The sequence below is a fragment of the Patiria miniata genome, unplaced genomic scaffold (assembly GCF_015706575.1).
Source record: "Patiria miniata isolate m_02_andy unplaced genomic scaffold, ASM1570657v1 HiC_scaffold_7, whole genome shotgun sequence".
Classification (NCBI taxonomy): Eukaryota; Metazoa; Echinodermata; class Asteroidea; order Valvatida; family Asterinidae; genus Patiria; species Patiria miniata.
Genome location: NW_024037074.1, coordinates 39,195,831 through 39,208,954, shown reverse-complemented (window position 1 = coordinate 39,208,954; position 13,124 = coordinate 39,195,831). Strand labels below are relative to the sequence as shown.

The window sequence follows — 13,124 nt, the reverse complement described above, 5'->3', positions numbered from 1 at the left end:
TTCAACAAATTAGACTTTTTACGTTTGTTTAATTTAAACCTTTGTTTTACTTTAACCTAAAAAAAAAAAATCGGGGGGGGGGGGCGTCTGCAAATCTTTGATATTTTCTTATTTTGGGTTTCTTCAATTTGCAGCTCCGATGCACTATATCCGCCTGCATCATTGTCGTTCCGGAAATAACTCGAAACTCGTAAATTCATTATTCAATATTCGATTGTTCATTTAGAAATGAATGACGTTGTATTGCTAGAAAATTAACACTTTTTAAACAAGTGATCCGCGGATCGCTCGTGTCGCCTTTTTTTCGCGGTCGATCTTTATATTTTTTGGTGTTTTTCAAAAAGGTCAAATTTTGTGCATATTTAAACGACCTCAAATGACCCCTAGATGACCTTTGACCTCCAATTTCGGAAGAGTTGTGATAAACCCCCACCCAAGGATCACTGGGCCATCCAAGTTACATTAAAACCCATCAAATTCTGTAGACAAAAAACAATTCGAAGCATATTTGAACAATGACCCCTGCATGACCTTTGACCTCAGTAATCCGTTGTAAGAGTTGTGTCTTCCCACCCATAATGGTCACTGCATCCAAGTTTCATCAAAATCCATGAAAACATGTAGAAGTTATTCATTTTTTTCAAAACTTTAACATACCTGTCTGCAGGTCTACGGGTCTATGGTCATACAGAATTTAGGACTAGTTAGTGTCTCCCAAAACTTCGTTCAGGCGACATAAAAATGAATCAGTTTTGTAAATGTATTACTAGAAAACCAATTATTCTCTAAAAAGTCTATTTTTCGGGGTGGAAATCGAAAATAGCACGGGACCAATTTTCATTCAAAGATCAATTACCTACTTAGTATTATTACCCATACCCATCATACCAGTGATACCACCGAAACTTTTATTTTGCCAGAGCAAGTTCTTGCCAATCGAACCACTTCCCTCGAGAGCCAGACTGAAGCTGGAACCGGTGGTTCGAGTCCCGCTCTCGTAGAAATCCACCACGGACTGGTTTCGGCGCGAACCCCTCAGATTGCTCGACCGATCGAACTCCACGCTCGTGATGTCTTCGGTTCCACCGAAGTCGCGCTCCACGTGGGAGGAATACCCCGCCGCCTCTCCCGCAGAGAAAGGAAACTTGTCGTTGGTACTCCTGCCTACAGCTTCAGCCATGAGTGGGTTGGTGCGCGTGTACTGAAACCGGGGGTCGTTCGACGGGTTGGAGACGGTAAAGGGAAGTCCCCTCTGGGATCCGGGCGCCAGTGTTTGCTGACGAGGTGTGATCTCGGGTTCGTAGGACGCGTACGGGAACGGACTGCCGTTCTGCGAGCGAAGGGACCCTCCCCCCTGCGACCTGGCATCGGGTGATCTGGGCTCGAATGACGGCGGCGGGCCCAGGCCGCGCACGCTTCGCACCGAGTTGTGGCGGGAGGTACCGGGCTGGCCCCACGTGTTCATATCCAGGATGGAGATCTGCTTGGTGCCTCCGGGGGTATCGGGGGCTCCTGGGTTGTCCTCCTCATCTTCCTCGTCCAAGTTGATCTCCACCATGTCGCCAGTGCTTTCCGTCTCCTGTGCTGACCCGGCTTCGTCATCTGTGAGGTCAAAACGCCTCAAGTTGTTCTGTCGAGAAACGGTGAGTTGGATTAATTTTTTGCACATTATGGTAACCGTTTGGCAATGATGGCTTAAAAGTGGTTATAAAGCCATTGAAGTTAAACGCAGCATTGTAATCAATACATTTTTTGAGACCACGCATATTAACCCTACCCCCCCCCCCCCCCCCCTCAACTCCATCAAAATCCATCCCAACATTATGGTGGATTTGGGGGGACTCGGTCATGTAGGCCTGGTTTGACCAAATATTGACAGAGTATGATGGACTTGGACCTGGAAGCCTAAAGCAAAGCATGCATTGGAAGCAGTGTGATTGATGGAGTTTTGCGGACTTGGTCCAGTACTTAGTAAAAGACAGCAGGGAGTTTTAATGCTTAAATTATGGAACGTTAGAGTCATGTCAAATGTAAACGAGGAAAGACTCGCAATGCTGTTCATTATGCAGCTGATTATAAAATGATCATTATATGACAGAAAGACGTACTACAGGGTGAGTAAAAAAAAACGAAACCCAGATGTCGGGACCATTTTCTTAGTGAACTTCTGCATGTAGCACTTTCAAAATCTAGGATGTGAAAGCCCAATTCATATAAGCTTTCTTTCAGTATAAGAATCATTCAAATCACCTATGTACTTTTCAAGTTACGGAATTTTAAACACACAAACACCGTTTTAAAGTTCTGTCCACGGATCACAAAAAGGTTATTTCAGCAAAACGAAAACAATTGACACACATCCCTATGTGATTTATTTTCGTTTTGCTGAAGAACGCACACCTTTTTTGTGATCCGTGGACAGAACTTTAAAACGGTGGTTGTATTTAAAATTCCGTAACTTGTAAATTACATGAGTGATTTGAATGATTCTTGTACTAAAAGAAAGCTTATGAATTCGGCTTTTACATCGTACATTTTGAAAGTGCTACATGCAGAACTTCACTAAAACAAAGGTCCCGACATTTGGGTTTCGTTTTTTTGACTCGCCCTGTGTTCTAAAGTTGACTCCAATGTTATATGTTTTTGTTCATCAAAATGTATGACATTCTATTAATCCATTTGTAGAATTAAAGTTGGTGTATACGTACTTTTAGATTTTTATATCGAATTGATTATATCTTAGCATTACATTAGTTATGAGTTTTCCAATGAGATATCGCACGAAAAACTCGGCGGACGACAAATAATGGACCGTTGAGCCTATGGCCTGAAGCAGTGATATGGGTATCCGATTGATTTTGCCTAGCTACCTGTACTGCTTTTGTGATACAAGCCATGTTTAGCAAGTCCATGAATGTCAACCAGTGCGTCAGTGGTGGATTCCATTATGTCATGTACAGTTTTGTATTGGACGCACAGTGATTGATGAATTTTGATGGACCTGGTCCAGTTCCTAGTAAAAGACGCCAGGGAGTTAAGGTTAATGATAATTTTTAACTCCATCAAGTGACAGTGGTAATTTTGATTTTAGAGTGTTACAGTTTTCCAACCAGCCTCCGGACTTCGTTCTTGCCCAAGACTTGCAACATTTTTGCATTAATGGTCCTCTTTAGGTGGATATATTTTTTCGGCTGACAGAACTTTTGATGACCTTACCACATCAAGGGGCTCAAAGTCTTTGCCGAAAGCGGGGTTGTCTGTCTCGTCGTTGGCCTTGCGGCCCCGATCCGTCCACAACATCACGTCGACGTCATTGATGTCGCCAAACTGGTGGGCCAGCGAATGCTGCTTCCTGCATGCAAAGAGACCAAAGTCATGTTACAATTCATGGTATTAGATCGTGGAATCCTATTGGTTGAGAGGTATCCACGTGAGCGTTATCAGCAAGACGCCCCAAATCAAAATATGAAAAAAAAAAAAAGAAACCGTGCAGTTCATTGTTTGTGAATATAGGTAAAATACACGAAATCATCACATAAAAATTACCTGGATAGGCCTATAAAGTTCTCTGTCTATATTAAGTTCCAATATATTAGCTTAATACTGTCTTCAACCCCTTCCCTCAAACCATTTAGATCCCATGCCCCAATACCTTTACAAATTTCACATTGACTGTCATGATAATGTAATATAGCCGACTGTTCAACCTAGTTGATTTGTCTTACCAGTCTAGACGGTCTGCTCTGAGTGATGGATTTTTCTTGTCGAGTTCGTCATCTTTAAGCCTGTATAACGGGAAAAACAACTGAATGTTAAAAGGTGAATTTCTTTCCGTGATTTTGGGTTTACAAGGACCTGATTTAAAACAATAGAATCACGTCATTCATCAATTTATGCTCACTCGCTCTCATAATTAAGTCCTTTATCCTCCAATTTTTATATGGTTTTTCACATATTCAAATGAGTTCGGGTTGAACAAGATATCTCAATTGACAATTTGTAATCAAGTCAGTTTTATATGTAAATAGGTATTGCATTACGTATTCAATCATTTAATGTAAAAGAAAATTCAACAAGCCATTCTAAAAAAATAAAACCAACCAAGCATCATACATGCAGACCTGATTTCGAAAAAAAATGTGGAAAATTTAGTGGAACATTAATATTGTTTTGGAAGAGACGACTTTCACAATAATGTCAAGGCGATTGTTCCCCTACTCTTTTACTTCCATTTTATGTGACTTTAGTCAGCAAAAGCATCCAACAAACTTTGACTCACTGTTTTCTATAGAAGTATATGACAAAGATGATGAAGATTATTAGAACGACAAGGAACAGTCCACCGATGCAGGCAGCTACCGTGATGATGATGTTGACATCGGTACCACTGCCGCCAGCGTCACCCGCCGCAGATGGTGTCACTGCGAGGAAAAGAAAAGCCGAGTTGTGGGAAAATGTAAAAGTAGGCCCTACGTGTGTCCCCGCTTGCTCATAATGATAGACATCCAAATTTTGAAACACAGACTTCAGTAGTGGCGTAGATTGGTTCCTACTTACCAGGGGAACTTGGGGTCTTTTTAGGTTATTTTTTTTCCCAGAAGGTATAGTCAAATGACTTGTTTGCTTTCCGAAATTAAAAGAGGAAAACATACAGGTCTCGGGGTCGTGGGTGTAAATGGGGGGACTGACCGTCAAGTCCCCCCCCCCCACTTTTTGAGGTGTCATATCGAGGGTACCATTTCTTTTGTCCCACCACTTTTTTCGTCCCCGAATAAGAAATTGTAGCCTAATTGAATGTAGCAAATGATTCTATAGCTCAGAATAGGTGATTTATGACTCCAAACTCGAAAACGATGTGCAAATGATGATCTCTTGCTAAAAAGAAATGGTTAAAGTGGTCAGAAATTGCCTCAGATCGCACCACAGAGCATCTAAAATCCAAAGGTTTTCAGGGCCCTAAGCGGCCCCCGAACCGCACGCCGTTTATTAAAGGGCTTCGCACTCGCATTAGTACTGATCAAGGTATGTATGGTCCCCCGGCCCCCAGTTTTGAGAACAAATTTGCCCCCCCCCCCCCGCAAAAAACAAATGCAAAGTGCGGTTACCAATGCACATTCAAAATTTTGCCTTTTAAATATAACCAAACGGCCGGCAGTGCAAGTGAACATGTATTATTGTAATACCTAATATCGCCATTTGATTTCTAATAAACGAGTATCGAGTTGTAGATTAATATGTGACTGCCAATCACTATATATTTACTGTCAATTTAAAGAGGTTTACGAACCGTCGAAACCAATATTTCAATAATACAGTTTTTAATGCTTCATAATATGCATGTACGAGGTAAATCGTTGCAGAGAGGCGTACCTGCATCGACCATCATCGGGCCAGTTGCTGCTTCAGTGCCACTCATCTTGAAAATACTGCTCGGTACACGTTAACTTCCGATTCTCCACTAAACCTTCATTTCAATGAAGAAAAATATGCGACCTTTTAAACATCCAGGTATAGTTCAACATTGTCTCGATAAACGCAAGTGTCATGTGGAACGTACCTACCAGCCCAGCAGGTTTTGCTTTAAACCTAACCACCCCAACTCCATCAAAATTCATCCCCCCATTTTGGTGGATTTGGGGGGACTTGGTCCAGAAGGCCTGGTGTGACTAAATATTGATTGAGTAAGAAAGACATGGGCCTAATGGCCTGCAGCAGTGCTAGGTAGTGCCTATAGCTTTCTGTACTGCTAGTGTGATAAAAGCGATGCTTAGCAAGTCCATGAATATCAACCAGTGCGTCAGTGGTGGATTCCATTATGTCATGTACAGGGTGAGTAAAAAAAAACCTTAATGTCGGGACCATTGTTTTAGTGAAGTTATGCATGTAGCACTTTCAAAATCTAGGAGATGAAAGCCTTCTTTTTTCACTCATGTACTTTTGAAGTTACAGAATTTTCAACACAACCACCGTTTTATAGTTCTGTCCACGGATCAACAGAAGGTAAGTGTTCTTTCTGCAAAACGAAAACAAATCACGTAGGGATGTGTGTGAATTGTTTCGTTTTGCTGAAAGAACACACACCTTTATTTGTGATCCGTGGACAGAACTTTAAAACGGTAGTTGTGTTTAAAATTCCGTATCTCCAAAAGTACATGTATCTTGTATCTAAATGAATGTATCTAAAAGAAAGCTTATGAATTGAGCTTTCATATCCTAGATTTTAAAAGTGCTACATGCAGAACTTCACTAAAACAGAAGTCCCAACATTTGGGTTTCGCTTTTTTTGACTCACCCTGTACAGTTTTGTATTGGACGCACATCTCACAGTGATTGATGGATTTTGATGGACTTGGTCCAGTTCCTTGTAAAAGACGCTAAAAGGGTTAAACCTTTCCAAGTCCCCCTCCCCCCCCCCCCTCCAAAAAATAATACTCCGTTGTGACGGATCCCAATGCATGGCACATTCTTTTTTTTTCGTGTTCCTTCAAGGAGCACCAGAGCCTAAAAAGTTACACCTTTGCTCCCCCTTCCTCTAGCCTACAGTGTTCTCCTCCCAAATCTCTGAGGATTTGAAAGGATCAAGGATGAGTGACGTACAGTGGTTTGCTTTGCGAGTCTTAAAATGGTTACCACTTCACATGACACTTGCCCGGAATCCAAACGAAATCAAACAAACAACAAACATAACGAAAACAATCGTTTAGTTACAGGTAAACCTATGTTTCAATGGATGCTATAGTAGTGGGGCAAATAGGGGAAATATTTGGGGGAATTGTGCCTTTGATAGTGACACCAGCATTGAATTTGGCACACAGTCAGAGTATTTCATGAGAAAGATATTTTGCGACAGGGCCATCGCAGATTCGTCCTTTGAGAAAATAGGGGTAGAATAACAAGCAATTTTCTGAATTTTCAAAATGGCTGCCATCGCGTGCTATTCTATACTATATTTTTTTAAAGGACAAATCTGTGATGGCTCTATAGCCAAATATCTTTCTAGCCAAATATCTTTCTCATGACATACTCTGGCTATGTGCGAAATGCTTGTATCATCAAAGGCATTATGCCATCACCTATCTGCCCGTGCTTAACGCTAGACTGGGACCGTAAGTGCAGAAAAACATGCAAAACAAAATAAGGCCAATCAACTTTAATCACTCAAGACAAAATTCTCCAAAATTTCCATGAGGCAAGGACAAGGTCCTCGTATTTCACCAGCCAAGTTGGAAGTCTCAATTCATTTTTGTTTAAGGACATTTGTTCTTCAATAGTTTGAACCTGAGAGTGAAGCCAAGTGATTTTAATTTGAATACTAAACTGGTACATGTCCAACTATTTGAAAAGACCGACCTCTTCGGTAGTCTGGTGGCAGACTATGGAGAGATAGAAATAGAGACCGGTACCAGATGATTCTTTATGACACAGTTAATTGCAGTACTAAAGGGGTGTTTTACCGCTTGTTTCATGTGCCAGTCTATTTTCTTATGTTGCACGTTTTCAATATCTTAAGTTTTGGAACTTTGAGTCCCAGAGTCCCACATACTTCGGAGTAGTGTAAGTGCTAAACACGTAGGCCTGGGCTAGGACCTACAATTTAATATTTTGGGGAGTGCTGAGCACAAATACTTCGGCAAAAACGTATACATTAGTCAAAGTGATATGCAGTGAATAGCACTATGAAAATACTGATTCTTCAGTTGCACTCCCATTGGCAAAGCAAGTTTCTTTGTTACGTGTTACCAGCGTACTCGATTCTGACTAGTGCAATACTGCACAATGTACATTTTCTTTGTATGTACATGTACATCCTTATAGTCATCCTCATCCACATGTATAGGCCCACACATAACCATTGTACCATATATCATGGTTTGTTCTGTCCTAGCACTGTATATTCTATAGCCAAATCCAGGCATTTCTATCTCGGATTTACCCTTCAATGGCGATAGCATCATGTCGGATCTTCTTCATACAATCCATCATCGGGCAGTATCTTTGCACGATGTGGTGGCACAATGCTTTCGCCATTGAAAGGGGCCTCAAAAACTATGTTTAGCAATTAAACACTTTTCTAAACACTTTCTTGCTAACAGTTTGTAAACATGTTTAAATTCTAAACATGTTTAAATACTTAACATGTTTAGAGTAAGGATGGATAGTGTTTAGCTATTGAACATTGATGTTTAGGAATTGAACACTTACTGTTTAGCTTCTAAACATGTTTACAAAGTGATAGCAACGGATTGTGTTTAATTGCTAAACACAGTTTTTAGAGTGTGGGTGTACAGTGATCACGTACCGGATTATGACACAAATAATCTCTCCAAATGGTGTCTCCGTTTGGTATACAACACCAGTAATTTTGTTTGCACGGTCGACTGAAAATTCGCAAACCCGGAAAGCAATTATATCCTGCCTTATTATGCACAACGAATTCCTGACTTCTCATGTGTGACTGCCAAGCATCATAACAAATAGCAGGGTCTATGATCCTCTGCATGTGTGGGATATTGAAAGGAATGGGATTCTGTGAATCGGGAAAACTCAAATGAATATTTTACAAATGTATGTAAAAGATTGACGTAACAGTTTGCAAAACGTTAGCCGCAGATCAGCTGAATATCTCTACACCAATTTCCCCGTCCATATAGTTCGATTAAAAAAAACCATGGTAAATTAGACCGACACTGGGAGCCGATCGGGGATCAGCTAGTGAATAAAGTATGTTGGGGAAAACCAACTTGGGATGCTATTCACATTTTGCACTATCCTGATGCCAATGTTTCATCATTGTACATGTATCAACGTAGCCCCATAAATGTGGCCAATCTACCTCCGTAAATAAAGGCCACACTTTGTCAAGTTTCATATTCACATTTAGACTTTGTTTGTAGTTTATTTATGCTTTAGAAGCACACTCAACCTCTTTAAAAGGGATAGAAAATTGGTTCCCCTTTTTCAGACGTCTATTTTTCGTGTAATTTCGTGTTGGAATTTACATACGCTAACGTGTGCAAAATGAACCTGGAAATTACACGAAATATAGACGTCTGAAAAAGGAGGGATTAATTTTCTATCGTTTTAAAAAGGGTGAGTGTTCTTCTAAAGCATAAATAAATTACAAACAAAGTCTAAATGAGAAAATAAAAACTTGACAAAGTTCTACATGTTTGGGTACATGTTCCAAGTGTGGCCTTTATTTACGGAGGTAGTCCAGTAAATTGGCCACATATTTTATGGGACTAGTATCAACGATATAGTCTGTTATCAGAAGTAAACATCAGGAATTTAGGACAGTGAGAATGATTTTCAAATTTGCTAAAAAGACAAAAACAAAATAAAAACGAATAACTCATAAATCAAACTAGTAAAAACACAAAATAGAAAAATAAACTAAAACAAAAAAAACAAAAAAAACACAAACAAACAAACACCCAACAAACAAAGCAAAACAAACAAAAACAACAACAAGTGCGTCTGAATACAACTCTTTCCAAATAAATAAATAAATAAGGAAAGTGGCGCCCATGTACGTATTTCGTCGCAAAAAAATGTTTCGAAATAGTAATCTTAAATTACTACATTTTTAGGTGATCAACTTGTATTACATTGTATAAACTAGTAAGTAAAGCCCAGTGACTTCAAACAAACCTTGAAAATGGGTTTCTACGATGCTCTTAAGCATCATATCATACCCATCTCATTGTTTAAAAACAATGAGACGTTTGTCTGAAGGGAAAGATTCCCATATCTGGCCATCACTAATTTTTCCTTGACTGATCTGTCAGCCATCAGAAAGTGATAATATGTCCTAAAAAGTTTAATTTAGCACTGATAAAGAACTTGGAAATTTTCAGACCAGTCTCATGCATACGGTTTGTGCACAGGGCGAAAAGTGATGGCCAGTTATGGGAATCTTTCCGGGATATACATGCACTTCTCACAAATTGTTAAGTGAGATTTGAGGCTCATAATTGTTAACACTATAATGTATGAAAAGACTATGTCTTACCTTAACGAACAGCGATTAACAATTCCCCCAAGAAATGGCCTTCCACACGCGAGGATCTGTACTCATTTCTATGTTCCGCGAAAGCAACAACTTTGGAAGAAAAATGTCCACGTTTCACATGCACCTAAACGCCAGTGCGAGATATTGCGTATACCCATGCAGTCAACATTTCCGTGACGTTATCAAAAGGCACTTTGGGCGTTCACCAATAACCCAAATAATACCTTTTGTTGGGCGACCTTCCTGGTCTATTGTGATGGTAATTTCTCTGGTGCGCCACTCTCTCTACCCTCCCAAATGTACGGTACAGGGGGCTTAATTCGTTGCGGTATGCCGGGTGAAACTTATTCAGGTGTATCGCACACAAACAGATATGTGACATGATATTATTGTGCACAATGAGTACAACGACCCTCCTAGTGTTACGTGTATCTCAAGCAGAGAGCAAGGAACTTGATTAAGCCCCAAGTGACGCCCACTTTCTTTGCCCTTACATTAAGATTTCACTCATAAGACAAAGGGTCTAGACACCTCAACTGTTTGGGATTGTAATGACGACGCGACTGCTGCGCTTCGGGAACAAATCATGATTGATTCACCTCGCATTTTTGCTTTCAGAGGTCCACCACAGCGACTTCATGGCTAGGCTATACACTTATGTAAAATCTCTTTATCTCATGCGCATGTGGCGAGTTTCAGTGCATGTACATGTACTTGGTATCCTCCAAAATATTCTGTCTGGGGAATGTAAACTGGAGGTGCGCATGGTGAGAGAAAATTAAGTTTTGTCAAAGAGTCTGGGTTGGTGAGCGCCACTGTTGAGTCCGGGAGGTCATCATTCCAATTTTGGAGTGTTCTTAGGAAAAATGAAGAAGCATTATGTGTCGGTCCTGGCCTGCTGGAGTTGGAACTGTCTGTTGTGTCCTCGTCGTGATTTTCTAGTATTTGGGGCGATGTATTTGGTATGGTCAATGTCCATTAGTCAATTCAGGATAAAAAACAAAAACAAAGCGCAAAAGGCGCGGTATACTGTTTTCTAAGGGTGTCCAATCAAGATCTTTCACGATGGCAGCTAGTGTCACGTCCATGGGTGTTTGAAACGAATCTTGCAGCTATCTTCTGGGCTTTTTCTAGTAGGTTTTCCCAGCTATTTTAAAACGTTTATCATTCTAATTCACCTATTCTAATACATGTGCTCAAATTCGTCCAGCAACATCGATTTAGTGCACTTCCAATGTTTACGTTCGTCTTTTGTCAGACAATTTCAAATTTAGTTCAAGCAAATTCAAACAATGAGCACACGTTTTCGTCTCGGAGTATTCAATTTCGTCTCGTCTACGCCAAAAACGTGTTTTGCAGAAATCAAATTCGTCTAATGCCACATAATTTAATCATAATTTAGTTCAATTTCGTCATACTTCATTGTGACATTTTCAGTTGAAGGCAGATAGGCAGCTGATAAGAATAATTCTCCACTTTTTTCTTTTCTTGTTTCTTCATAAATTCATTGTTAGTTTCTTTTGATTTTATCTTCTTAGAGGATGTCGGACTAAGCATTTTAGGCACAATCACGGGGATCTCAGGGTTATCGATTCGTGGTGTTTGACATCTATTTCTTTCTTTCAATTTTTCAAATTCGTTTTGTTTTGTTGATCTTGGTGATCTTTACACTTTTTTTGGTAACTGTTCTTTGAGTTCAGTACTCTACTTGGTGACTTGGTCCGATAACATTATGCGAGCGAATGTGCCAAATTGTGCTAGGGGACACAAGGAAAATGCGCAAACGCACACCAGACTAATTTACTTAACACAAGTTTTAAATAAAAGTGATTGATAATGATATAAGACGAATTCGATCTCTGAATGCTGCCATTCGGTAACAGCTTATTACACGAATTTGATCTGTAACGACGAATATTCTCGACCTGGTGTTCATTTAAAGAGGATGTCTAAACTTTGAAATTGAATGGTAAATGACTAAACTGGTTTTGGTAAAATCGTGTGAAATATTTCTTGGACGTAATTGAATGTTAAAAATGGTGAATCTGAATGGAAAACGTTTTAAAATAGCCGGGAAAACCTACAGTAGAGCACGGGCAAGCGAACGGCATTTTGGAGATTGTAGGCTGAAACTACTAAGTGGTCAATTTATTTGTCGTAAAAAAAATCTGGTATTAACTCCTTACACAAAATACACACAGGGGCGGTTTAAATCCCAACAGCATTCATCTGACAATTGTTTAATACTGCGAATGCGAATAATGTGCACCAAACAAAGTATTACGAAATGACCTGTCAAGAACATTGAACATGCGCTTACATACGTCCAGTGCTAGCTTCACTATGAGTTACTCATTGCAAGTCAATATATGTACAGTAGCACTGACCCAACTGTATTTGGGATAGTGCATGAATTGTTCAAATATTTAAATATAAAGACCTCTACAGAAATTATAAAAAAACCAAGAAAGGTTTCTAAATTACATATATTGTTACACGACTTTTAACATAATTGAGTTTGTCGTCAACACTGCATAAATCACACTCGAATAAAAGTAAATGGAACTCGCTAAAATAATAATAATAATAATAAAAAAAAATAATAACAAAATATAGCAATAAATAATAATTGCACTTAAGATTTATCTGCATTATTGAATTTGCATAATTTGATATTAAATGCTGGAAAGACATTTTATCATTTAAATAAGCATGTATACATACGGATCACCGGGTATGGTCTCTGTATTGACATCATATAGAATTATAGTAGGTGCAGAAATGTTATGAAATTACTGACAATTCCTAATAATTCCTAATTCCTGACATATTTAATGTCATATTTTCAGAGAAAAAAAATGAAAACGCAAAACAAGTAATGGAACGGAATGAGGCATTTGAGTAATTTCAAAGTGCATGTCTTTCTTGGGGGCATTATAAGCATCCTAAATGCAGTTTGTCAAGTTAATCAGAAAATAATGCCACTGCTTACTTTTAATGGAAAACTTCACATCTGTTATCCAATATGACATTTTTCTTAATACACAAGTACCCCACAACCCTAATTATAAGTGTTTGTCCCAAGTAGGCTTAGATATTGAGCTTACAACAC

General features: G+C 39.4%; 1 protein-coding gene across 1 annotated transcript; it reads right to left on the bottom strand.

Moving 5' to 3' along the window:
- Positions 1–621: 621 nt before the first annotated feature.
- LOC119744420 lies at positions 622–10,230 on the bottom strand. The gene is made up of 6 exons (XM_038220345.1): positions 10,013–10,230; positions 5,371–5,464; positions 4,280–4,421; positions 3,726–3,785; positions 3,217–3,352; positions 622–1,630 (listed from the first exon to the last, which is right to left on the bottom strand). Exons 2-6 carry the CDS (start codon positions 5,414–5,416, stop codon positions 857–859), a joined length of 1,158 nt encoding a protein of 385 aa, XP_038076273.1. The 5' UTR covers positions 5,417–5,464; positions 10,013–10,230; the 3' UTR covers positions 622–856.
- Between the last annotated feature and the right edge of the window lie 2,894 nt (positions 10,231–13,124).

Coding starts and splice junctions, on each gene's coding strand:
- LOC119744420 (XM_038220345.1), bottom strand. CDS start 5,416: ATGAGTGGCACTGAAGCAGCAACTGGCCCGATGATGGTCGATGCAG. Junction 4,422..5,370: donor CCCGATGATGGTCGATGCAG/GTACGCCTCTCT, acceptor TTTTCCTCGCAG/TGACACCATCTGCGGCGGGT. Junction 3,786..4,279: donor ATATACTTCTATAGAAAACA/GTGAGTCAAAGT, acceptor CCCGTTATACAG/GCTTAAAGATGACGAACTCG.